The sequence below is a fragment of the Ctenopharyngodon idella genome, chromosome 2 (genome assembly GCF_019924925.1).
Source record: "Ctenopharyngodon idella isolate HZGC_01 chromosome 2, HZGC01, whole genome shotgun sequence".
Classification (NCBI taxonomy): Eukaryota; Metazoa; Chordata; class Actinopteri; order Cypriniformes; family Xenocyprididae; genus Ctenopharyngodon; species Ctenopharyngodon idella.
Window position 1 is genome coordinate 15,244,921 of NC_067221.1, and position 25,602 is coordinate 15,270,522.

At 42.6% G+C, this 25,602-nt stretch overlaps 1 protein-coding gene across 1 annotated transcript in view; it reads right to left on the reverse strand.

Moving 5' to 3' along the window:
• Nucleotides 1–25,602, reverse strand: part of LOC127523677 (chromodomain-helicase-DNA-binding protein 7-like) — a 51,265-nt gene that overhangs the window by 5,238 nt on the left and 20,425 nt on the right. The window contains exons 3-31 of the mRNA XM_051914667.1: nucleotides 20,653–21,074; nucleotides 16,060–16,195; nucleotides 15,711–15,833; nucleotides 15,540–15,605; nucleotides 14,679–14,734; nucleotides 14,328–14,442; nucleotides 13,715–13,798; nucleotides 13,455–13,592; nucleotides 13,206–13,327; nucleotides 12,775–13,018; nucleotides 12,440–12,616; nucleotides 11,120–11,263; nucleotides 10,738–11,020; nucleotides 10,394–10,604; nucleotides 10,029–10,224; nucleotides 9,639–9,806; nucleotides 9,229–9,408; nucleotides 8,899–9,009; nucleotides 8,060–8,265; nucleotides 6,676–6,875; nucleotides 6,429–6,588; nucleotides 4,678–4,767; nucleotides 4,126–4,229; nucleotides 2,707–2,836; nucleotides 2,487–2,544; nucleotides 2,334–2,394; nucleotides 1,909–2,245; nucleotides 1,601–1,809; nucleotides 77–862 (exon numbers count right to left, since the gene is read on the reverse strand). Coding sequence (XP_051770627.1) covers nucleotides 77–862; nucleotides 1,601–1,809; nucleotides 1,909–2,245; nucleotides 2,334–2,394; nucleotides 2,487–2,544; nucleotides 2,707–2,836; nucleotides 4,126–4,229; nucleotides 4,678–4,767; nucleotides 6,429–6,588; nucleotides 6,676–6,875; nucleotides 8,060–8,265; nucleotides 8,899–9,009; nucleotides 9,229–9,408; nucleotides 9,639–9,806; nucleotides 10,029–10,224; nucleotides 10,394–10,604; nucleotides 10,738–11,020; nucleotides 11,120–11,263; nucleotides 12,440–12,616; nucleotides 12,775–13,018; nucleotides 13,206–13,327; nucleotides 13,455–13,592; nucleotides 13,715–13,798; nucleotides 14,328–14,442; nucleotides 14,679–14,734; nucleotides 15,540–15,605; nucleotides 15,711–15,833; nucleotides 16,060–16,195; nucleotides 20,653–21,074 — 5,317 coding nt within the window. The remainder of the gene's footprint in view (nucleotides 1–76; nucleotides 863–1,600; nucleotides 1,810–1,908; nucleotides 2,246–2,333; nucleotides 2,395–2,486; nucleotides 2,545–2,706; nucleotides 2,837–4,125; nucleotides 4,230–4,677; nucleotides 4,768–6,428; nucleotides 6,589–6,675; nucleotides 6,876–8,059; nucleotides 8,266–8,898; nucleotides 9,010–9,228; nucleotides 9,409–9,638; nucleotides 9,807–10,028; nucleotides 10,225–10,393; nucleotides 10,605–10,737; nucleotides 11,021–11,119; nucleotides 11,264–12,439; nucleotides 12,617–12,774; nucleotides 13,019–13,205; nucleotides 13,328–13,454; nucleotides 13,593–13,714; nucleotides 13,799–14,327; nucleotides 14,443–14,678; nucleotides 14,735–15,539; nucleotides 15,606–15,710; nucleotides 15,834–16,059; nucleotides 16,196–20,652; nucleotides 21,075–25,602) is intronic.

The window sequence follows — 25,602 nt, forward strand, 5'->3', positions numbered from 1 at the left end:
GCATGTTTCTCTAACAGAGATATAATAAATGTAGTTTTAAAAGATAATAAAACAGCAAATAATGCCTAATAGTCACCTTCAGCTTGTGAAGATTTTTCTGATTTGTCATCCTCATCCATCTTTTCTTCCTCGTCTTCTTCAGAGATTTTGTCAATGAGTACTTTAGTCTCAGTTTTTGAGGGAGAAGCTCTCTCATCCTGAGCATTTTTGTTCTCAGGGGTAGGAAGTGTGTCTGTGGACTCATGATCCATGGGCTTCTCCACAGCCATACCATCCACGGAACAACCCATCTCTTCCTTGGTCTTAACTTCCATTGCATCTTTTTCCTCCACTTCCATCTTCTCCTCCTTGGGCTCAAGCTTAAGACCCAAATCATTTGCTTCCTCTTCTTCCTTCACTTCCTTTTTAGGAGACAGGGCTTCAGATTTTTCTTCTTTGACATCCTCTATGTTACCGTTCTCCACTTTGGGCATCACATCTCCGTGTGCTTCCTTCACATCCTCATCTTTGAGCAGGGTCAGAGGGGTGAGGGGATCAGACATGATGGGCAGTTCTGCACCCTTGCCCTGTGTGAACTTCTTATGGGCCTCCAAGAAGCTCAGCTCAGGGTCGTTGAGGATGTGGTAGTCAGTGCGACTGACACCATGCTTTGCAGCACCCCGCAGGAGGTCTCGATCATGGCGTCCGGGCTCCCACCAGGCAGGAAGGTCGGGGCTGGGTTGGCACAGACTCAACCTCTCCTCCAGCAGAGGGTGTGGCAACACCTGCTCCCTGATCCGCCGCAGCAGCTCGATACGATAGAGCGTCCGTGAAGCCCGCTCCTCTGTAATGGGGTCAATGATGAGGGTGGGGTCTGGCAGTTCTGCAAGCAGAAAGATGATGTTCAGTTGAATAATCGAAAACGTGAAAATTCAAATCAAAGCAACATCAAAATGTAAAATGCACAAATAAAATTGCAATTGCAATTACAGTGCAATTTAAGTAAACTATTTTCATGGCAGACAACCTATATATGGCGATTCTTTACTAATTCTGTAATATTTTGTTTGAATAGATAAAAAGAATTAAAAAAAAAAAAAAAAAAAAAAAAAATCAATCTAGGCATTACAATATAATGTCCAGTATTAAAACATTGAGATTAAGATAATATTTAACAGTATTAACAGTGTTTTTTTTTTTTTTTTTTTAAAGATTAACTGAATATTGGATGATGGCAAAGGTAATCTAAATGTAAAAAAATAGGGAAATGAGCTGCACAATTAAATCTCCAATATAGAAGGACAGTGATAAAAACAAAATCTCTTTTATTAGCTATCAATATGGTTCTGATATATTGTGCATGTTTCTTCTAAGGATGAAGATGCATAAACAGAGGGAAACAGAAATACTTAAATGTAGAGGAAGCAGACTAGGTTGGGGCACAATGAAGAAAATGTTTGGGACTACATAACCAAAAAAGGGGGAAAAAAAAAGAAAAGAAAAAAAAAAGAAAGAAAGAATAAAAATCACAAAAGGGAGGAAAAAAAAAAAAAAATCTTTGAACACTTCTATTGCTTTTAGCAATAGCACAAATTCCCACTTTCAAAAGACAGAAGTTTACCTGTCTCTGCTTTGACCTGCATCCGGCACACCCGCTTACACATGGCCACAAAAGAGTAGTAATATTTTTCCAGGCTCTCGTCTGTCTTCTTGTCCAGACGAGCAAAAGCACGGAATTGGGACCAGTCAAAGCACTGTCTGTGCACGTCATAAACCACACCAAATGTGGACACCACGCGGTAGAAATCAGCCTCTTCACGCCTTGTCCATCTGGAAAACAGATGTTGATAAATGAAACTGAGGTGATGCGTGACTAAAGGAGAAGAACTTAGAACCCCCCCCAAAATGGAAGATCTACAAGTAGCTCACCTCTGCCGACGCTCTTTGAAATAAGCTGCTCCATCAGCCAGCAGGGCGGCGCTGTCAGGGATGTAAGGTGATCCCTTGGCCATGAAGGGCCCTCCTTCAGCCATGAAAGCCACCGCTCCTTCTGGAGCATAAGCTCCTCCCTCTGTTACCATGGCCAGGATGTCATCACGCGGGCGGCGCCGGCGCCGGTCAGGTTTGGTCATGGCTTCCTGCCTTAGTTGTTCGCGCTTGTGAGTGCGCTGATAGGCCGTGATGATGCGGCGCAATCGGGCAGTCAGAGCCGAGGCTGGCGGCCAGTAAAGATTGCCTGCCTTGCCATTCTCACCAGGTTTAGGAGCTGAGGGTGGACAAACAGACGATAGTAAGCACAGAGAAGTAAAAATCAAGTATGATGGGTAACACCTGTGCACTAGGAAAACAAATACCTTCTCCAGCCTCACCATCCATCCCTTCATCTTTATCATCCAGAGGAGAGTTTGTAAAATCCTTTGGACATACAGAAAAAAAGTTGAAATGAAATCCAATCTATTACCAATAATGATTTTAGACAGTCAAAACTAATATAGTTCCAAACTCACATCCAGATCGTCTTTGAAAGGCATACGGAGTGGCTTGTACTCTGGGTCTTCATCCTCTCTATTGTGAAAAAAGATAAGCTTTTAGAAAGGGAGAAAACACAAAGAAAAGAAGCAAAAAAAGGAAAGCAGGGTGATGGATAAAGAAAGAGGGAGAGAGCCAGAGAAAGAAAGAGCAGGAGGAGTCCCTCTTGCTGGGGCTGTGATTTTGGGCCAAACTTACCCCTCGACACCATCTGCCATCATGTCCGCTCCCCTCTGCTCGGCAGCGATGGCCTTGGCATCAGGCATGCCCACCCTCTCCAGGAAACACAGGGTGGGGTCAGCACGCATAGAGTTATACTTCTCATAGCCTAGCGGAAGAAAAGAGAGCAGCGGAGAACATAAAATATGCATAATTACAGGGTAAGCTAAGGGCTGGGGAGCTATTATTTCCCCTGGTGATGTTAAAGCAAAAAAAAAAAAAAAAAAAAAAAAAAAATATTACTGGTGTCAAACGTAGTTAACCCCCCCCCAAAAAAAACCAAATAAGTTTCCAAAGAAAAGAAATTTCGCGCATACACACACACACAAAATATATATAAAATATATATCTATACACACACGTAAATCAAACCAAAGAAAAAACAAAAATGAAACAAATAGCAAGCCAGAGGAAAATGCCCGTTGAAACTGTCCAAGCAGAACAGATTTGAGCCTGCGGATCCCTACAGTGCACAACAGGGGAGGCGATTGGCAGGCTGGACCCACTTCAGCTGAGCCGCTGATCAGACGGGGCTTGAGCACCCCCTCCCCCGCTAGAACATCACATTTCAATTAGGATTTATGCGGTGACACATTGTTCCTAACTGCCGCCGCGCCCCGAGCCAAACTGTAATCATGAGGGGGTTTATAGGCCATCACTCTTTCCTCTGCAGTCCAGGCCTGCCACCTCTCCTCTCCCTGTTTCCTCCCCAGACCTCCCTACTGAATTGGGATTATGATTAAGAACAGGCTGCCTGTGTTATATACACGCTCCTGTGTGTGTGTGCGCGCGCGCGCGTGTATGGAGGCCAGCTGTTAACGAGGTAGCGCAGCTCAGCGCACCAGGGGAGACCAGAGAGAGAGCTCTCTGTACACACATTCAGGAAAAAGACCAATCTGAGAGAAGCATAAAAGCCCCTCACACCAAGATTAATATCGGTGGTGAGAGCAGCAGACACTATTAAATAAAGCGACTATTACTACACTTTATACAATTAAAAGTCAGCAGCTGAAAAACCCCTTTCCATCTCTCTTATTAAATACTGCTTCTGGCCCCCTTTCCCCCAAAAGATAAATTGTGACAGCTGCGTAGCTTCACAAAAGAAACAATCACGTCCCAAACGGGGAATTTAGCAGGCTCTCCCAGAACACTTCTTAACACTGCGGGTCAATGTTAATACAATGTGCTAAGAGGTGCCTGTTGCCTCTGATAGATTAGATCTTGGCTTTTTCCCGCTATCCATTTTCCCATCAACTCTCCATCTAGTCCAGGATCAGCCATTCAGAAAATATCACCAATCAATCTCTAGGCAATATTACAATAGGTCAACATTAGCAATTGTCACCTGTCACCGCAAAAGCACCAGTTGGAGAGCAGCCGTAAGAAGGCAGAGCTTACCATGCTTAAAGACGCCGATGAGGAGGGACTTGTCAGCATCGAGATCCCACCAATCAGTGGGGACGTCGGCATGGAAAGGTTGTGGGATCCAGATATCCAACTCGCTATAAATGAAAGACAAACAAACACACACAGGAAAGGGTGATTAAAACCAGGAGATGGCTGCAGTGGCATATAATCTAATGAGAGCAGCATTAATGTCTATCTGCAGACATCTGGTAGGAAACGCAAGCATTAGCAAGCCACATCTCATTTAGGCCCATTTCTCATCTTGTTTGTTTAGGGCCAACCTGATTATGGCCAGAGATCTGAGTCGCTCACTTATCTCACCCTGTGCACTTGCGTGCACATGAGCCCCTCGCAGTCATTAGAACTTCAGTCGAGTCCTTGAGATCATCAACATGGCGAGCACGTTTGCACATTATAAATGCATGCACATCTGGGTGGGGGTGTTGTCAGAAAGGGGGAAGAGGAGGAGGAGAAAGAGATGGAGGGAGAGGAAAGATAACAGCAGGCAGGATTCAGTGGAAGGGAATGGAGAGAGATGCCAACCTTGAATCAGTTCCCTCTAGGATTCTGTCTGCCTGGTCTCCGATGACTTCTTGTCGCAGATAGTACAGCATGCGGACCCGCAGCAGCACTCTGTCATAGATAGAGCGAGCAAGAGAGAGGATAAAAAGGGCAGAAGAGAACAAAAAAAAAACAAAACAAAAAAAAAAACACACAGATGAGTTGGGGGTTAATGGAGTGCCACACAGATTTGAAAGGAAGGAAAAAGGGACAAAGGAAGGAGAGAAGGCAGAAAACAAAAGAGTGAGTAAGTTTGGCCAGCTACGAGCTGTGCCAGCAGCAGTAGCAGCGGCAGCAGCAGCTCTTTGGCATGTGCCACGGCTCATCCATCATGCTGCCAGGGCTGATTAGCCACGCTGTGCGGCAGCCTCCACGCCTGACAGATGGCTGCACATAATCACCTCTGTGTGTGCCGCCTTTCACCCGCTTCCAACAGGTCTGCCTGGCACCTGGCCTGGCACCGCGCCGCTGCGCTTGGGGAGCCGCCCGTACCCACCCTCTCCCCCCTCCTCCACGCATACGGACTCTAGCACCTTCATCCTCTCGTTTTCATTTCCTTCCTAATGCTGTTAGGGAAGTTGGGGAGGTGCTAACGGGACGCCTCCAAAGTACAGAGGCAGAAGTTTGCAGTGCGGCGAGCAGATGGTTGGCGGTCTAAGCACCTCGCATTTATCGTCTCGTAACGTTTCCTCAGCTGTTGCTCTGTTCCCCTTCTCTGGATGCACATCAGAGCCAGCAGTGTAAACCTTGTTTTCCTTTCTCTCTCTCTCTCTCTCTCTCTCTCTCTCTCTCTGCTGTCACTGCCTAGCGTTAGGCAGGACACAACAATGCTGGCCTGGCAACAGAAATTATTTATCAAATGAAACCAGAGAGGCCTCAAAAAACAAAAGACGAAAGCCGGCGACACAGGGCATAACAGACATGTGGGGTGAGAGGGAAAATCATTATATGCGGCCTGATGAGCTGAACGATGAATTATTGAGTGATCCTAAAATCTTTCGTTTCAGTGATGAAAAAGATTCTTCATGGCCTGTCATTCATTATTTCATTGGCAGAAGCCTTTGCCAGAAAGATGGGACTCTTTCTTTTGCCAGATTCTCTACAGCTGGCCATTTTTTAACTGACATTCATTAGTCAAAGCTAAACTATGGATGAGCCAAGCAACTTAATGAAACATCTGCACCACAAGGTAACAGCACAAACTCACTTTTGGACATGTTCAGCTAAATTCATAAGTTTGCTTTGATTAATTTTTCAAAGTTGAAAACCTTTTTACAAGTCTTCAAATGCACCTGCTTCTGAGGATATCAAAGGTTACTTTCAAAAAAAGACAGCAGCAGATACTTTTACAAAAATTGGTGGGAAGATTTCTATTCATGTCCGGTACAAAACTTTGACCAGATCTAAACTTATACTAATTATACTTTGATCTTAAATCATAGTGTCTCCAAGACCCTCAATGGGGTGACTAATGTTATCACATTGACCTAGAATTTTTACTCCACAAGTACTTTAAAGTGCAACAAACAGCCAATTGAATTTTGGAGTAGTGGGAAACAAGTTGGAAAATATCATGGATTAACTATTAGTATATATTAACTATATATTCACAACTTTAATAATTTCACAGATTTTATTTCATTTTATTTATTTTATTTCACAAGACCATAACCCTGGAAACAGATTTACATTATTTTTGCTGGAAGTTTCTGTAAAGGTGGAAAAGGACATACTTGTTGCAGTGGTGTTTAAGGTGTCTCTTATAACTATCCTCTTGAAGGAGGATGTCAGGATTACAGTCAGCAAGCCAGTCAGCCTGTGGCATGTGAGTTTGAGCAGCCTGCGGCTTCCCCTTCTTCCCTTTACGGCCCCGGGGCACTGGAGCAGACAGTCCTGAAACCACAAAAATGCCATCATTTAACACGTTAAGAGGTAAATGCAAGAAAGAAGAAGTGCAATTTCGAGGTTGTAGTGTCCTACCAGAGTGGTTGGTCAGTGTGCGGCTCTGGCCGTCCTCGGTGGGGGTGATGAGGTCCCAAATGAAGCTCTTGATGTTCTCGTCTCCACGGTAGTGGAGCAGGCAGTAGGCCAGGAGGGCACGGCAGATGGTCTCTACGTCTCGCTCCCTCAGCGGACGCTTAAAGCGTCCATGGGACAGGATGTCACCCCAGCGGCCCCAGCTACGCACAACAGAGAAGAAGTTAGCCAGGGCACAGTTCAAGCCTTTTTGAACTAGAGTTCTGTTCAATTTTGTAAAGCAGCACAAAAATGTCACTGACAAGACTAGTTAAACTAATTCAAAAAGTGAATTTGTACTGTCTGGGAAAAAACGATCACAGTGTCAAGATCATTTAAGAAGAGTATTACTCTATGATTGTACTATTTCTCACAAACTGGAGGAGGGGGGGTTGCACCACTGCCTTGCTGGCATGGAGCATGACCATGAGGAGACCCAATGCCCTTGTTATTTGATGGAGTACTCAAGCGCTCTCTAAGCACAAGCCTAAAGGGCTTTTGGGGAAGAGAGAGGGGGGGGAAGGTCTGCTCTGATTTCACAGCATTACACTGCTTTCCCAAAAAAAAAAAAAAAAAAAAAAAAAATCAGAAGAGACAAAGCTCTCAGACTTGATGGATCTAATTTGCCATATAGCCCAGGGGTCTAGACGTGTCTGACTGAAAAGGAAAAAAAAAAAAAAAAAAATTATATATATATATATATACACACTGGTCAGACATGGTGCGTGCAGCCAGCCATGATTAGTGCTGAGTGCACTGAGGCCTGGCGCTTAATTAACTGTGCGCGTTAGATAGCGCAGTGTCTGCCACTGCCCCGGGACAAGGAAGCGTGACAAACTCGGCCACTGCACTGGTGGCCTGTGAGCTACCAGATATTCTCATTCCAAATGGAAAACAAGACGAGACAAGGGGAATTTGGATGGCGATAAAATAAAGCTGGAAGCTGAATATCCTGTCTCATGGCACTGAGATGGACTTCCTGCTAAAGCTGGTTTCTATGACGAGCTACGATTAAGGGAAACTGAAATCTATTAATGAGGGACATGGACTGAAAAAGTTAGTTGACTGCAATAATTTTAACTTGCATGTTTCTATGTGGAAAATGTGTGGGGATATTTTTCCCAGTGGGGGTGCTGTGTTGCCCTACAGGGTCATGTATAGTTGATTTTGAGCAAAAAGCATCTGCTAAATGAGAACTAATTATAGGGAAAGCCCCAGGGACTGCTCAATTGCAAGATGTTGATATAGAACAATTGTGATCTCAGTAGATTTTAAGGCTAGCATAGTCTGCCACAAAGATGTTAAAATCAACAACACTTTAATGAGACCATTTCCAGACTGCACTCACCCATACACCAGCAGGTTCTTCTCCACTCTAAAGCACTCACTCCGGGGGTACCCCTGGGTTCGGTCCTGGGGCCTCCGTGGTTTCTGAATGGGCTTGTCTTCAGAGTCACTCTCAAGCTCTGAATACTCCATCAAATCATCCTCCTTCATAGAACTGTAGTGACGAGTCTGCTTCCGGACCCGAGGAGTGTCAATCACCAGATTATTCTGACAAGAGATATGATCTGGGGTTAGAACACTCCCACATGTATTTAAGACAGCAGAAAAGGATTCTGTTTGTTCAGCACAATGATATATGTGATTGCTAGATAGCAACATGGAAGACCTCTAAATCAAGGACATATGCAGAAAATGTGATAAAGCACTTATTTCTCATGTAGATAAAAGATGCTTAGTGCCTATAATTCTCTTGAGTGCAAAGAACAGTGGTAATTACAGAAAATGCTTCCCATGGCCAAGTTTAAACAATTTCGCCTTTGCTCAATTACGGCTACATTCCATGCACTGTTAGCCTGGGGAAATCAGCCTCATTAATTATGCCCAGATAGCATATTTATGAGGAGTGACACCACCGAGTGTGGTGGAAACTACCCAGATTTTAATTTACACCATATCTTCAGTTATCAATTGTCAAACAGAATTATGAATATGATACCCGTCAAAAGCTGCTAATGCATGACCCTGGCATTAACGAAACAATGAATAGTCAGCCATAACTGCTCCACACATGATTACACAAGAAAGAGGTGCTACAGATTAGTGTCTCACTTTATGCAACATCTCCTGTGAGGCATTTCACAGTACAAGAGAGCTCCTTTCCTCTGTTAATTTGCATCTTACCCTGCCATTGATCACATCCAGGTCCAGCTCTGCTTTCTTTGCCCATTTCTGCCAGAAATCTGGGTCCTCCAGAGAAATGTCAGTTCTGTTCCCAGAGGCCACAAAACTTGCCTGGTAGGGGGGAAAAAAAGAATGTAAATAGTGAGATCAGAGACACTTACCCTTTAGGTTGCACTATTTTAAGAGCAAGATGAAATGGGTAGTAAGCATATATGCTGGTAATTACGTAATAGCATTGATGGGTGGGTCAATTTTTTTTTTGTTAAAATCAAATACCTCAGCCATGTCAAAAAACAAAACAAAAAAAACAACAATTTTAAATGCCATCACCTTAGCAAATGTTGAGCCTTTGCCTTCTGATTCAATAGTAATGGTCTGTGTGCGTCTCTGCAAAATCTGATCAATGTCTTCTTCACAAAACTTGGATCCCTCGTCCTCCTCATCCATTAGAGCTCCATAAGCCCCTTTACGCAGGAGGTCCTCAATCTCCTTTTTAGAGAGCTGCTGAACCTAAAAAAACCCAAACAAACAAATTAAAGATCTCAAATTTACTGTTTTCATCTAGAGTATTTCATGGAATGGATAAATTTAGGTAAAAAGGAAAACAAGTCTCAGTGCACTGGAATCAGAGGTCTTTCCACTGACTGCCAACATGTGCAAAGTATGTTTGATTAATGAACCATCTGGATTACTGTTTCAGTGAAACACCACAAGATGGTGGCGCTGTGTGCAGTTCATACCCCATTGGCAGCATTCTCCCTTCCGCTCATGGACTGAAGCACAGCCTTGTCCAGTCCTAACTTCAAACTGGCCTTGTCAAACATTTCTCTTTCATAAGAGTTTCTGGTGATCAGGCGGTAAATCTTCACAGCCTTGCTCTGTCCTATCCTGTGGCATCGGGCTTGTGCCTGAAGGCAACAGCACAAAACAGTCACACACCACCCCTAAAGACTCGCACACACATCCTAGAAAACTGCTAAGGTTGCACAATGTGATAAAGCACTTCCAGCTGAGTAGCTAGCTGGAATGCAGCTTTAAGATTCTTTATGTAATAAAATGGCTTCCAATTCAGGTCCAGCACATTTTCACTTGCATATGCACATTATATGGTGTGAAACTACCATGCTTACCTGTAAGTCATTCTGAGGGTTCCAGTCAGAGTCAAATATAATGCATGTATCAGCTGCAGTTAAGTTAATACCCAGGCCTCCAGCCCTGGTGCACAGCAGGAACACAAAACGGTCAGAGTCTGGCCGTGAGAAGCGGTCAATAGCTGCCTGGCGGAGATTTCCTCGAACTCTGCCATCTATACGCTCATATGGATACCTAGATTACAGGAAATGGAGCATACATTAACTATATATATCTAGTGGTTGATTTAATTTCTTCTTAAGTATTTTCTGTTATTTCTACCCTGACATATGAGATTGCACATTAAAATAAAAAGTGTTTTTCTCTCAATTCATTGGCAGTGCTGTGGGCTCAGACATCCTACCGTCTCTGGATGAGGTAGTCCTCCAGGATGTCCAGACAGCGCACCATCTGGGAAAAGATGAGCACACGGTGACCCCCAGCCTTCAGTTTGGGGAGCAGCTTGTCGATCAGCACCAGTTTTCCTGCAGCCTGGATCATGGCCTGGAGGTGGAACTCCGGTTGGTCTAAGGGGTGACTCTCCCTGAACTCCTCCATTATCTTCTCCTCAGCTCCTACAGACAGAGAAAAGAGTGAAATTTAAATCTGGCTGACTGGAGAAATGGTTATACAATAAGCATACACCGTTAGCAAATAAAACTGTTTTCAATTTACATGTAGAGTTTCACATCTGAGATTGTTGCTCACCATTGATGAGGTAGGGGTGATTACAGCACTTTCTCAGCTCCATCATGGTGTTTAGCAAGTTGGGAACACTGGATCCTCCTCCACCTCCGCTTCCTCCTCCGCCGCCTCCACTCTTGGACAGAAAGGCAAAGTTCTTCTCCAAGATGGCACGGTAGTATTTCTTCTGCACATTGGTCAGCTCCACTTCAATGATGGTCTCCTCTTTCGGAGCAAGATTCTTCTCTACATCCTCCTTCAGTCGGCGCAGCATCATGGGCTTCAGAATGCCCTGCAGCTTTTGCACCTAAAACAAGGAAATGACATCCATTAGAAAACATCCAAGCATCTCTGAAACGTTTTACAGACCAAGTACAGTGGTTTAACAAGTGCTGATATTCCATACCTGCTCTTCTGTTTTAAGATCTCCAAACTCCTGCATGAAGGTAGACTCTGAAGGAAACCTGTCTGGCTCCAGAAAATTAAGGAGACTGAAGAGCTCCTCCACTGTGTTTTGCAGTGGGGTCCCAGTCAGCAGGACTTTGTGTTCCTATGGAAGATAGAGAGTCTTGTTAAGTAACAAACAAGAATTAATTCCTCTAATGTCTTATCCAATGTTGACCAATAAAGGAGCTCTAATCTGCAGTATTGGCAGATACTGATCACCAATACCGATCATCGAAATAAATACTACATAAATAAAAGGCTTTACATAGACCCACTGCAGTTATTTAGCAATTCTTAACAACAAAATATTAAGGATATTTATTAAAAAAAAAAAAAAAAAGATAAGAAAATATCACGAATTGACAACTCTATTTATTGGCAAGCAACATGTGCAACATATCCCATTCCCCTCCCTTAAAGGTGATTAGGAACAACTTGGAGCTTAACAAATATAGCATTCCTATGAATTAAATATCCCCAAACTATCAACAGAAAGTTATCAAATGTAAAACTACTGCATAGTCTTAACAGTATAAATTAAATATAGATTAAGCCTACTAAATCTACTAAAGAGCAGTGAGTGATTTTTCTGTCTTTTGTTTTTTTGATTAACATTTTAATTTTTGAAACAAAGCAGCAGTTTTTTTGGGCTGCTGTCCACTTTAAGACTGAATGCACAGATCCAGTATCCTGTTACATATGTGACTTGTATCCCCGTTTATGTTCACTTAAGAGAAAATCGACTGACATATTTCTGTGTGTATTTGACCAGTTAAGCACAAACCTGAAGCCCAAAGTATACTTTGCTTCTCCGTGTTCCACTCCGTCTCGGAGCACACAGAAAGCCGCTAGAAGAATAGCATCTCTTTCACAGGTAAATGCAGTTTTAATAACTCTTATTGAGCATGTCCTGCAGTTTAGCAACAGTAGACTGCATTTTACAACAATCACTGATGTAGCTGATTTTGACGTTGAGTTTTATCTTTTAGGGAGGAACCAAAGCGCACCGCTGTGATGGAAAGAAATGCACTAAAATTGCACAGCTCTAGTTTCTTGCTGAACTAAATAGAAAAATTCAAAGAGCATAACAGAAAAATGACTTAAAATGAACTTGTGATTTTTCAGAGCTGGAAAACATTAAAATGCCTGAATAGTTACAGGTTTGCAGCACCATAGGAGCCCTGCATATAGTAAAAGTGAAAGCTATTGCTATATTTACAGCAGGTTATTTTCAGAAAATATATATATATTTTTTTTAGGTTGAAGTGGAAGCACTAACCATGTCCATCATCTTTAGGCCCTCAAGCAGCTTGCAGTTCCTGTTCTTGAGTCTATGAGCCTCATCAATGATCACACAGCGCCACGGCACACTCCGTAGCTCGGGGCAGTCCGTCAGTATCATCTCAAATGTGGTGATGATTGCATGGAATTTGTAGGCTCCCTTTATTACACGACCCTGCAGGAAGACAGATTTTATTTACAATGAAGTGGCTCTTGAATGCACAGCCTTATGTATAGAGTCCTGGAGAAATCTTGTGAAGCATAAACTCAAATGATAAAAAACAAACAAAACAAAACCTATGCTTATCAAATGACAAAAGCAGCATTATGTACCTGTGTGTCTCTGTAGTACATCTCATAAGCCTGAATAGTCTTTCGGCTAGCCTGGCTACCATGATAGACCACTACGTTTAGCTCAGTCCATGTCCTGAACTCCCTCTCCCAGTTGGGAATGGTGGAAAGAGGTGCAATCACCAAGAAAGGACCGTGGATTCCCTTCAGGTATATCTCATAGAGGAATGTGATGGACTGGATTGTTTTGCCAAGGCCCATTTCATCGGCTAAAATGCAGTTTCGTCTGAGAGCAGGAAAAAAAAAAAAAAAAAAAAAAAAAAAAAAAGTGCAAATGCACCAGTAAGAATACAATTCTTCATGCAGCGGCTGCAATTCATGACATCCTTGAATTTAAAATGGCATCAAAAATGCACTTCAGCCCATGTATGAGTGAGTCGTGCAGCTGGACAGCTGGGTAATTGCATACATACGTGTTGTACCAGTTGAAGAGCAGCCAGTTGACTCCCTCCAGCTGGTATTCCCTGAGCGCATTGCCGTTTTTATATTCTCTGGAACTCTCGGATTTCTGCCAGTCACTGGTGGGAGGTCGCTCCTGTTTCAAATAAAACAATTCCCGTTAGTGGTTTCCGTGCAACCGCAAGAACGTGGCCCTCTCCCCTCACTAGCTCAGCACTCCAAAGCAAAAATAAAGAGAGGGCTAGAGGAGTGCCAGCTCTTACCACGCGCTTCGGCTCTGGCTCACGTGCCATCACTCTCTCGAACTCTTCAATCTTCCCTTGGTCGATGTCAGCTTTTAACTCCCACGTGCTGTCCTCGTAGGGTAAGGAGCACCACTTTACCAGGTACAAAGTTACAGGCTGCAGGAACACACATCAACACAACAGTTTTCCAAAAGAGGGTTTAATCAAGGTTATCCATGTTTTGAAAGACAGATGGTTTGAGAATGATTGAAGCAGATGGATGAGAGAGACAATCATACCTCTCCATTTTCATCGGTGCTTTCAGACACATCCAGAACTCTGTCCACCTCCACATAATCTGGGTTGAAGGGCTCATCATCCATCTGTCAATAAGAGTGTGATTGATTGGTTAGTTGGAGCACTGCAGAATGGTGGTTTCACTGCCGCTTGAGCCGCAACTACTATGAGCCTCTAAATGAGAATCTACCAGGTGGAATAATTTTATGCCACCCACATCAGAAATCTCTCTGGGAAAACCCCACCTGGTTTTGACAGTGAAAAGCCCTTTCGAATGGTAGCGTGGAGTTGCGCAGCAGAAATGAAAGTCTCAGCATACATTTCAATACAACTGCTTGAATTACTTTAACTTGTGAACCAAACTAAGCAGCATGTTAAGGGAGATTGCGTGCAACTGAGATAAGGGCTTGAAGTGAGGCGTTTTATTGCTTTAGCGTGCATGAGATTGTTCAAAAAGCCACTATAATACCAGCACAATACACCACTGTTGAGCATACATACTGCCACCATTATCAGTGAGGGCCATAAAATGAGGGGGGAAAAAAACAGAATGGAGAAAAAAAAAAAAAAAGACAAAATGGTGGAGGACAAGGAAAATGGAGGGCTGATGCTAACCTCACTAAGGAAGTTACTGAGGGCTTGCTTGGCTTTGAACCTCTTAACCTTCTGCTGGATTCTCTTATCCTTCTCCAGCTCTTCGATGTCTGCCCAGCGACAATGCAGGTAGGAGCTGAAGAAAAAACCCCAAAAAACAATAAAAAGGTCATGGGTGAACAATGACTTGACAGGTTATGATCCATTGGCATGGGTAGTTTTAAACTTACTCATTTAATAGTTTAGTAGCTTGTTTGCATTATTTGGCAAATTGATTCAATTAATGTTTAACTCTATGTTTAACTATTCTCCAATTACCTTCATTATGCAAGAAAGACATTAGCTAGAAGACATGTTAGGTCAGATACTTACAAGCCTTTGAATTTGACATAAAACTCTTCAACTTCCACCTCTTCACCAGATGACAACTGTAAAATAAGCAGCAGGAATAAAATTTGATCAAAACGTGTTTGTAACATGTTTGGCCTTTAAATCACTAGTGTGCATATTATTCAACCATCACACCATCAACAAGTGTAACTCATTTCCTGTGACAAACAACTGTGTTTTAGCATTGCTCTCAAATGTAATGCCCCAGGACAAAAGCAGTATGACAACAGAGACTAGGAGGAAAAAGAGAAAAAAAAAAAAAAAAAAAAAAATAGAGCAATCCTCCCCCTATTCTCTTTCTCCAGCTAGTAGTACGCTGTGCGGCTGAGTCATGAATCACTTCAGCTCCTCTACCACACACAGCCCCATTCACAGGGAGCTGACCCAGGGCCTGGCTTCCTGCCAAAACCACAGCGCTACGGCAGACGCCAAACCTACCATTTCCTCGGGCGGGAGCCCATTTGCAGCTGCGCTACTAAAAGCCATGCACGGTGTATTATTTTTGGCCAGGCTTTGCTTTGTGGAGCGGTTTCAAAGGAGTAACGTTGCACACTGCCACGGCCTGCATCTAAGGGTCTGTGATTAAACATGCTGAGAGACAGTTTATTCTTACATGTTTCATCTCAAAACCTCACACAGGCTTTGCTCTGAACCGGCCATGGCCTTTACTGGATTAATACTACTACTGTCAGGCAGAAGACAATATCAGCCCACTCAGGCATCTTCCTGGCAATCACAGGGTCTGGGGCAGGATTTGAGACAGCTGTTAGGTGTAATCTGCCCTTATCCAGCTGACAGCAGCGGTTAAAGCTCATGTGAGAGGCTTTTGGTGGCTCAGCTCACCTCTTTCTTTCCAATGCGCATCCCCATGATCTTCTCCACCACAGGGCCCTCCGCATCTGGCAACTCCTACAGTACACACAGGAATGAAGGACACAGAGTCAGTGGGAGAACATCCATCACGCATAACAACCAGCATGTTACATCAGCAGTTTTCTAACTCATGATATTGACCTGCTGCTCAGATGTTGTTGGAGATTTTGGTCCTGGGGAATCATCTCCATCATCATCAGAAATTCTGAACTCCAGGTCCTCAGTATAGCGTTTCCTCTTTACCTGCCGGCTAGATCGCCTCTTCTGTAGTAAACATTCCCCCCCCCACCCAAAAAAAAAGTTACAAAAATGGCCAAAAAGGATTTTTTTTTTTTTTTAATCAGCATTATCTTGTCAATCTTTAGGTATCGGTTTTAGCCACAGAAAAAAACCATATCTACCACTAGCAAAGAAAGCATTCAAACTTTTCTTAAAGACAATAAGAACTTTGTTTTTTAATAGCCAAAGTGAAAACTTTAACAATATTCACCTGAACACCATCATCTTCCTCCTCCTCTGGTGAATGTGGCGGCGTTTTCTCCACATCAGATGTGACAGAGGGCTCTCTCTTGCGCTTTGCCTCTTTCTTGGTGCTGTTACTGGACTCGAAGTCAGATTTTTTTGCACTGTGGGTGAACAGGGAGGTTTGGTTAATGTAACAGTCACACCAATAAACCACAGATTTGTCTGGGTCAAATGTCAAACCATCACGCTGAAAAGTTTGTTAAAAAAAAAACAAAAAACAAAACATAACTGTTCATACCAGTCCAAGAACTTTAATGCCTTTCAACTTATATATACACATGAATGAATACATAAGGGAATGTGTATATTTCTGTTTGTTTTTATTTTTTAAATCACTTGTTAGCTTCAACAGTTCAATTAAATAGCAAATGGACAAATAAATGTTTAAATGCAAGTAGTTTAAATTAAGATGAGATGTACAGTTGTAGAATATTGTAGGCTGTCCATAGTTTTTGTATTTGTTTCTGTAGTTCTACTCAATTTTACCTTGTGTTCACACACAGACCAGGAAGAAAAAAAAAAAAAAGAATGGTCCTTTGCCTCTTAAGTTTGGTTTCAGACAGATAAAAGGAAAAATAAGAGAGGGAAGACAAGAACTAGTTAACTCCACTTCCAGTTCAGAGTCGTGCTCTCTCTCCCTGCCACAGATTACACAATGCCCTGAAGGTTTTTGCGCTCTCTCGCTCTGGGGCCCCCCTCTCTTTTCATTCGCACGCCAAGAGCAATCAAATCGCCCTGGTAACCGGCGGTCACGTGACCCGCACCTGTTCCTCTGGCTGGACGCCACTGGCTAAAGCCATCTGCTTGCCTCAGTTAGAGTCTCTCTCTCCAACACTCCTCAAGCACCTGCAGCCGCACCGCTCTGTGGCTTTGGGTTTCATACTGTCACTGCTCAGCAAACACAGCCAGAAATAAGGAGAAAAAAAGGCACATACAAAAGGAAGAAAGAGGGAACAGGAGGGGAAAAAAAAGCCACGAGGGCAGGAAGAACACTCAGTTTAGGGGGAGGGAGGACAGGCTTCCTTTCGATGGCTGACCTTTATGAATCATAAAATGCAAAGAGCTGCTATAGGACACAGAACATACACTGAAGATCCAGTTGAACGGGCCAGCGGGGTGGGCCATGGCGCGTGTAGTCTTTGAGATGAACGGGCAGAGAGAGAGGGGCTAATTGGCATTAGTAAGGGGAGGATGCAGGCCCTACTGCAGGTTTGTATGAGCCACACTGCTCCAGAGCTGACACTCAGGAGGAGGAGAGAGGGCCAGGGGGTTAATGGGACACCTGCCGTCGCCAGTGAGATGACTCATCTTCAGCTGGACCCCCGCACGGTGCTCTCTCTAACAGCAGCTGCTCACACACACACACACACACACACACACCCACCCGTTTACCCTCAACAGCTCTTTTGCAGCGTCGGACAGGCGCAAACGTAAACAAGCATACATAAACAAGATGAAAAAAAAAAAAAAAAATGCAGAGAACGAACATGCTACGACAAGTTAACAACTGCAAATAAAAACGGGCATCTGTGTCCTTCAAAGCAAGCAGGCTAATTAGGAACCACCAGACAAAACAAGGTCACACTTTTATTTTAAAAAGAGGGACAGAACCCAAACACACCCTGTTAGAGTACTAGCAAGAGGAATCAATGGAGGTTGTGCAATTAAAATTGTGCTAAACGTGCCTGAATTAGTGGAGGGGAAATGCCTGAGAGTGCCGGACTGTGAGGGAAGAACGTGTGGAAAGAGGATGTGAGTGGGTGAGTTGAGATATGTGAGAGAGGGAACACAAACTGTGCTGTGGAATGGGAGGAAAGAGAGGGAGGGCTAGAAAGAGACTCGGCAGAAGGATTGTGAGCATGTGATAATAGGTGGAAAAGGACAGTGTAGGCATGCAAGAGTTTGTGAAAGTGTTAGAGGCCCAGTCGAGGAGAAACACAGGAAGAGAGTCGGGGGGAAGCAACAGTGTTGTGTCTTGTGCTCTCAGAGCAAGGTCACCCGTGCTGTGGAGCCATTCAATTCCTCAGCATCACTGAGAAGGCTGGTTTACTGAGAGTGCAACTGTGCTCAAAAAGAAACATGTTCTGCGTTACACAGACTTGTGTTTCATTGTGCCTCTGAACAAAGCAACATACATCTTACAAAACAAAGTAACATACATCTTAAGGTGGTTAAATTGCCAAGAGACTATTCAAGCTACTTTTTTTAACCTTCTTAAAGTCATTTTAAAAGTGGAGGGTCTTTCATGCGCATAGCGTGGGGGCTGGCTTTTTGTTTTAAATGAGGGAGGTTTTGATGGAATTGGGTAGCACCGGCGATTTGAGTCTTCACTCTTGCTCGTCCCCCCAGTGGCTGCGCATTTAGCGTTCGGCACACTTCTCGAATCCATTCACCGCACTGCCTCACTCGCTCGCTCTTTTGAGGCGGTGGCCTGTCTGATCACCAAAGCAGCAAACCCAAGAATTCACAGGAACTGAAAACTCCCAAGCTCTGGTGGGACAGGCCTGGCAGTCTTAGAAAGATAAAATAAACAGGAAGGACAAAATTGGATGCTTGGTCCTTTCCTTCTGTTGTGCCATCCACCTCTATGCACTTTGTCTTTGAGGTTCAGTCACACAGAATTCAGCTTTTTTTTTTCCACTGGAGCCTGGAGCGAAGACAAGGGGGAGTGCTTGTTTGAGGACAAATAAGCAAGCAGTCTGGCGTAAAGGTGATGTAGTCAGACTCGCAAGCAAACAGGCATGCTGGTCCCGCAAGCGAAGAGCTTTGAGTACACACATTGCAGCACTTCCTATGCAACCGCGACTGTTGTGGTTTTTGTATGTGAGCGCACAGGATGTAGCTAAGATAATCTGCGAAAGAGAAAAAGTCTGCTTCGACATGAGAAAAAAAAAAAAAGAAAAGAAAAAAAAAAAAAAATCAAAGGGCTGACGGAACTGCCCACCCAGGTTAGGTGGTTATGCAGTTAGAAAAAAAAACCCCACCAACTAAAATGGGGGTTTGCTGTAGTTGCTTGGGAACCTGCCAATAAATTGAAGGTGAGAGGTGTGTATTTGCAATGCAAAACAGTCTTCTCGTGGGGGGAAAGAGCCACATGCAATGCAGCACTGAGGAGGGATCTTTCTGAAGTGTTTGATGGCTGTGTGTATGTATAGGGGAAACAAACCTGGGTACACAGACGCTCAAATTTTACTCTGGGTGCGGCCTGAGAATGACTATTTATAGTTGTACTTTCTTTGTCAGATAAGAATGCCAACAGATACAAGGCCAAGACTTTTAATGTCCAACCTACTTTCCACTTGCATGATCGAAACTAGTAACTAAACAAGGAAAACATTAAAAGAGCTGATAAGACAGACAACAAACAAATGGAGAAGGGGGAAGGGAAATGAATGACATACTCTCATCAAATGTGAGATGTGCTATATGTAGCCCACTTTTTGAGAAATGGGGCCACACAGTTTTAAAACTATCCACAGGGACTCTCCAATGCCACACATCCAGCACTGTAGCAGATTTGGTCAAATTCAGGCCGGCATGATTAATGAGACAGCATTGTGGACTAACTAGCATTAGTTGCCATTTTGAATGGAGACATTCCCCCTCCTCTTTTCCTTTTTCACAAACACACACACTTTCATCCCTCCTCCCCTTTTAGATGACCTACTGCTCTGGCACTGTGCTGCAGATGAGCTTGCTTTGGCCTGGCCCTTTTCCTTTGGATGAAAGGGACGCGGTGGTGGAGTGACAGGCTTTGGATAGGCGAGGGGAGGAGGTTAAGGGGGAAGGCTGACACATTCCTCAGCCGGATCATGTTACTACCTCAGCTAGAGAAAAAAAAAAGGCCATATAACCTTGGTGCTCTGCATATTTAGGATGGATGCATTTTCATTTTCTTTTTTAAAAGGGAATGGAAATGGGGGGGGGTGAAATCAAAAGAAAAAAGAAAGGGGCATCATTTAAAATGTGATGAGCACCATGATTAACTGTATCAAGAAAAGAGACAGATATACTGTGGATTTACATGATAACATGCTGTTTTAGGCAGTGGATATTAACATAACATTCTTGACAGAACAAATGACCAGAAAAGATGAGTACCTCTTCACAGACCTACAGAATGAAGTTCATGTAACTAGGGAGGATTTATCAGAAAGGCGTCAAGTTTGTGGTTTAGCACTTGCAGTTCAAAGCAAAAAAAAGCTGTTGTCTTTTAAAATCTATAGAAAATATCAAGTTCCTTGGGTCTCAAAAGTGTGATAAATAACAACCTAATGCTTCTGAACTGACTGAACTCTGATTATAGCACCATCAGCTTGTACCACACCTAGAAAACAACTCATAGTAAACATATCTACAATTCAATTAACTAGATGATCACATGAGGCTTTTTGACTCCATCCACATGTACATGGGTAAACATACAATAAAGATGTAGATATTACATTTGGAAGGTCATGTAAAAGTATTTGCAACATTTAGATTATCAAACAGTTTAAAACTGTAGATTTTTTTTGAAGGCAAGGTGAACACTACAAAAAGCTCAAATTTCACATACCTGGGCTTTTTGGAGCTCTTAGGCTTCGGGGTGGCAGTCTTCACTTTTTTCTCCTTAGGTTCCTTGGGTTCTTTGGGTGTCTTGGGAGTCTTCAGGGTTTTGGGAGTCTTGGGCTCTTTCGGTTCCTTGGGCTCCTTCTCCTTTGGCTTCTTTTTGCTCTTCTTTTCAACAGCAGACTGTTCCACGGGAGTCATAAGACTGTCTCCCTCGTTCATCAGAGCAGCTGCCTCTCCACCAGCCTCACCGCTGATGTCGTTACCCTCCTGGCCTTCACTTACCTTGGCTTTCTTCTTTTTCTTCTTTTTTGGCTTGAGCTCGCTCTCCGTCTGCTGTATGTCACAGCTGGCTGGTTGGAGGTTTGGGCCCGAGGCAGGTGCCTTACTGGATGTTATCATCTCCAGGGAAGGGTCTGATGGAGAATGCTGATGACAGGGGAGAGAAATGAGGAGATCTGTTAGTACCAAGAATGAAGAAATATAAATCAAGGCAGAACATAGAATTAGAGGATTTCCTTGTATTTTTTGCATATCTCACAGGAGCAAAGAAGCTAAACAAAGCTCATGGAATCACTGCTTCATTACATCGATCAACTCCAGATCCATTCCAAGTAGCAAAAACATTTTTTTCCCCTCTTCAGACAAGCTAGACCAAGTGGGGGGAAAATGAATAAAAACATCTTAACATTTTTATGTACTCAAACAGCTGCCCCTGCTGCTGTTGGCCCTTAAGGCATGCCATGTTACATGGTCTGATTCCCTTTGCTCCCATTAGTGCCAGTGCTAGTTGTAGCTCAGCAGAATCAACGCAGCATTAGTTTTGCCTTTTTTATTGCAGTTATCTCCATTCCATTCAGACTGACAGGGAACATGTTGGCAGCTGTGCTAAGAGTCCAGCTTCTCAGAGTCCCTGCAGCAGATGGGACTGAGGCATTATGACACTAATAAATTATATCTATAATTCATAAATGCCTCAATTTTAAACGTCAGCAAATTTAATGCAAAGGCTACAGCTTTCAAAAGGCATACACAAAAAAACTGCCCTGGTGAAAACGGTTTCCATCCTCGGAAACCAGGAAGATTGTGTATTCTTTATAAGCTGTGTGTTGATTCTAGTCTAGAGTTTTATTGCATACCATGCACTTCGCTTTAAAACAAAAGACTTTGTAAACCACATCATTGTGGTGATGAAATGCATATTTCCTGTAAACAACAGCATGAGAAATAAGGGTGCACCGTGCATGCCAAACAGTGGCAAGGTCACAGAAAATGCCCAACACCCAGTCCAACGGTGGTCATTAGAGCAGCTGGAACAGCGAGTGTTCTTCTGGCGCTTTAACGGATAAATGTCTCTCCTCCTGCCAAGCCTCCCCAATAATCAATTGCATGAATGACAATAGGCCTACCGCATGTGCTCTCTGCATTTCTAATTTGACAGCAGCAGTCCAGAATACAATATGTTCAATATAGGATTTCATCTCTCGGAGGGAAAGACTGACGTGTCAGTTAATCTAGCAGGCAAAGTGCTCACTCGATGAGCTAAATACTCCCTGAAGGAGCACTGCTCTTCGGCTCAGCACGGCAGGCTTTTTGCAGGGTGAACCCGTGAGTTAACACCCAATTCATCTGATGAAAAGCTGGCTCCCAGACATGGAGCCTAACCCTAGCTAAACTTTATCTTCAAGATTCATTACTTACTGCTGCTGAACTTCAGTTTGCTTCTGGCTCAGAGCAAATCTAATGAGCTACAAATTTATGGCACTGAAACACCATGATACTGTAAGCTAGTTTACTAGCAGCTAACTACTCCAAATACACCCCCCGCCCCCCCCCCCCAGCATAAAAGAGCTTGACGATGCCAAAGTAAAGGCTTTTCTATCTCTGTCAAACAAGTTTATAAATGGACAATGAAAAGACCTGCCACATTAGGACTTTAAGACATATCAAAAAGCTGTGCAAACAGAGACACTAGAACATTTATACACTTGACATTTTACCCATTCTGTGTCGCAACTTCCTTTTACAACATTTAGTTTGCGCAAATTAAATAGCAGCAAAGGCAAACATACAACAGTACCTTCCTGGCTATATAAGCTGAATATTTAGGAAGTACTGCTCTGGTTGCATCTGACCCAGACAGAGTGCGACACCACCAAGATGGCTGGCAGCTGCTGTCAGCAGAGAGTCTTAAGCAGATAGCACCTTGCATAAACTGTTAAAAATGAAATAAATGAATCAAACATGGCTGTTTACTCTTCACACAGGGCATTACTGGATTTAAGCCATGGCTAGGGCTGTCACACAGTGAATGAATTTCCCTTGCAGTGATGTTGTGTGGATCAATATTGCGATAAGCAATATTATCGCCATAATATTATGCTGTTATATAAATAAGCTTGTTGGGCTATATTTATATTTATAACCAGAGTTGGCCAAGTTACTTTCAAAATGTAATACATTATATATTACTAGTTACTGTCATTTAAAAGTAGTTACATTACAATATTACTGTCTCTGAATTATAATGCGTTACACTACTTTTGCGTTACTTTAGAGAGATTTTTTATTTATTTTTGAGATAACTTAAAATTATATATATATATATAAAAAAAATATAAAATTATGCCCTTTGAAGGTTATTGGACACTGCAAAATTTTTGTTCTTTAAGTTTGTGACAAGCACATAATTATTACTTTTTTCATTGGAGTATTAATAAAGAAGCCGTCCTACATTCATTAGTCTCACTGTGTTGTGCTTGGAAAACTGCCACATCAGCAGCAGGAAATAGACATACTATTTTACCTGCTGATTTTTTTTTTCCTCTGGTGCTGGAATGTCTTGTGGTATTGGTAAAAAATAAAACTAACACCACTTGATTTCGGGTTAAAACGCGTTGTTGTAACGTGTGTTACTGAGATTGTAACGAGTATAATATTACCCAAATTTTAGTAGTAATGTGTTATATTACTGCGTTACAGCAAAAATATAATTACTTTTGTAATGCGTTACTCCCAACACTGTTTATAACAGTTCCGATTATCAGTTAAGATATTGCTTTCATCTTCTTACAACTGATGGCAAACTGATTTTTTTCACAAATATATGGCGTGACCTGAAGGACAGACGCAAGTAAATCACACATGCTCAGTTCCCTTGCCGCTGTCTGTTCTCTCTCTGTTGTGTGTGGGGCAGAGCTGCCTGAGCCTTGCCTTCACCTCAGATATCACAATGCCTCTCATCTGCTAAGTTCCACAAACATTTTTTTTTATGTAAACAAACACGCATGTACACACAATGGGCAACATACAGTGTCACTGAAACTTATCAAGGTCATGTCCATATATCTTGCGACAAGTCAATATAGTAATTATCACGACAGGCCTAGCCATGACAAAATCTCATGCATGCATTCCCATCTGATCTTCTATTTTAGTTCTTAAAGCCCAGTGTGATGCTGTGAACACTTGCGCTTGGTACCAGTTTGACTGGAGCCACAATGAAGAGTCTGTTCCCTCAGATGAAGCACTGCTTTACTTAAAAGGGCACGCTCTTTTATTTCTCATCAAACCTCTTAATATTCAATGAGTGACACAGCTCTAGCAATAATAGTGCGAAAAATGAGCAGTGCAGTGTTATCTTTGATAACATGAAGCTTTCAGCAAAAGAAGTGACCATCACATCTGACTCACTTCATACTAACTTCAACCAAGTACAGGATGACAAAGTATAGGAGTAACAAAACAGAGGACTTGAACTATTGTTAATGTACGCAATTTATATTCCTGCCCAAATATTTTTACAACCGCCACTGTAGGTTTCAGAAATGAGATAAGGTAACCTGATATTAATAAAATTAACATGGTCACTCACATGGTCTAATTTTATTTAAAAGGCGATGTAATGAAAGTAGTGACGTCTTTTCTGTTGTGTTATGTACATCAGAGTAAAATGGATTATCGAAAAAAAAAAAAAACGTAGGGCAGGGACTTGGTTCTATGTATCAGTTGTTGATTGGATAGAAGCATATCTGATAGTGAGCTTGCAGTCAATTGTAAGAAATGGGCAGGGTTTAAGTGGACTAAATGTTTGGTCTGACATGTGTCACAAGATAAGTGTCATTTCAACATTGAGTTATGACATTGATTAAAGACTATGAGGTCTTGGAGAAAAGGACAGGACTATTCAGAACTGGGCAGAAACTGCTGAAGTGTTGCTGGACAAGCTAAAGCCCTGATATTTTCTCGTTTATTTGACATACCCTATCATTTTCCTTTAAGGTGGACAGTTTTCATGGCATCTGTTTGTATATAATTAATCTGATTTGTGATTCTGGATCTGTCTCGTACATGCTGAAACGGCAAAACAAAAATTGAGATTTATTAAAAAAAAAAAAAAAATAAAAAAAAATCAAAACTGATTTTTTTGTGTGAAATGTATGCACAAATGAATGGTTTACACTAAGATCAGTAACATGTATTTAGAAAATGTGGTGAAAATTCATGCCCACTTTGAATAAAAATCACCATATTAGAAAGAAAAAAAATATTAAGATCAAATGTCTTTAGGCAACTCATGATCTGGACATGTATTTCATCTAGGTCACAAGTGATGTGGATGAATTAATACTGACTGATCTTAAATGTCAACCACAAAACTTTAATATCAGCACACAATCAAAGAGACACCATCACTGACATCGAGCCATGGCTGTCAATGGTGGTATGGATGAGAAAGACAAAAATGCTATGTGCAGGATGTGTATGCTGGAATAACAGCAGCCATTGTGTGTGAATGGGTCACTAGAGAAAGAGGCTTTCAGAGCAAAACAAGCTAATGGTATCAGAAGCACGTGACACACGCAGCTATTGAGAGCTGCTAACCTCCCTTCCCCACTGGCTCCCTCCTCCACCCTCCCAACAGGACGCATCCTGCTGTACGCCATTAACTCACGCA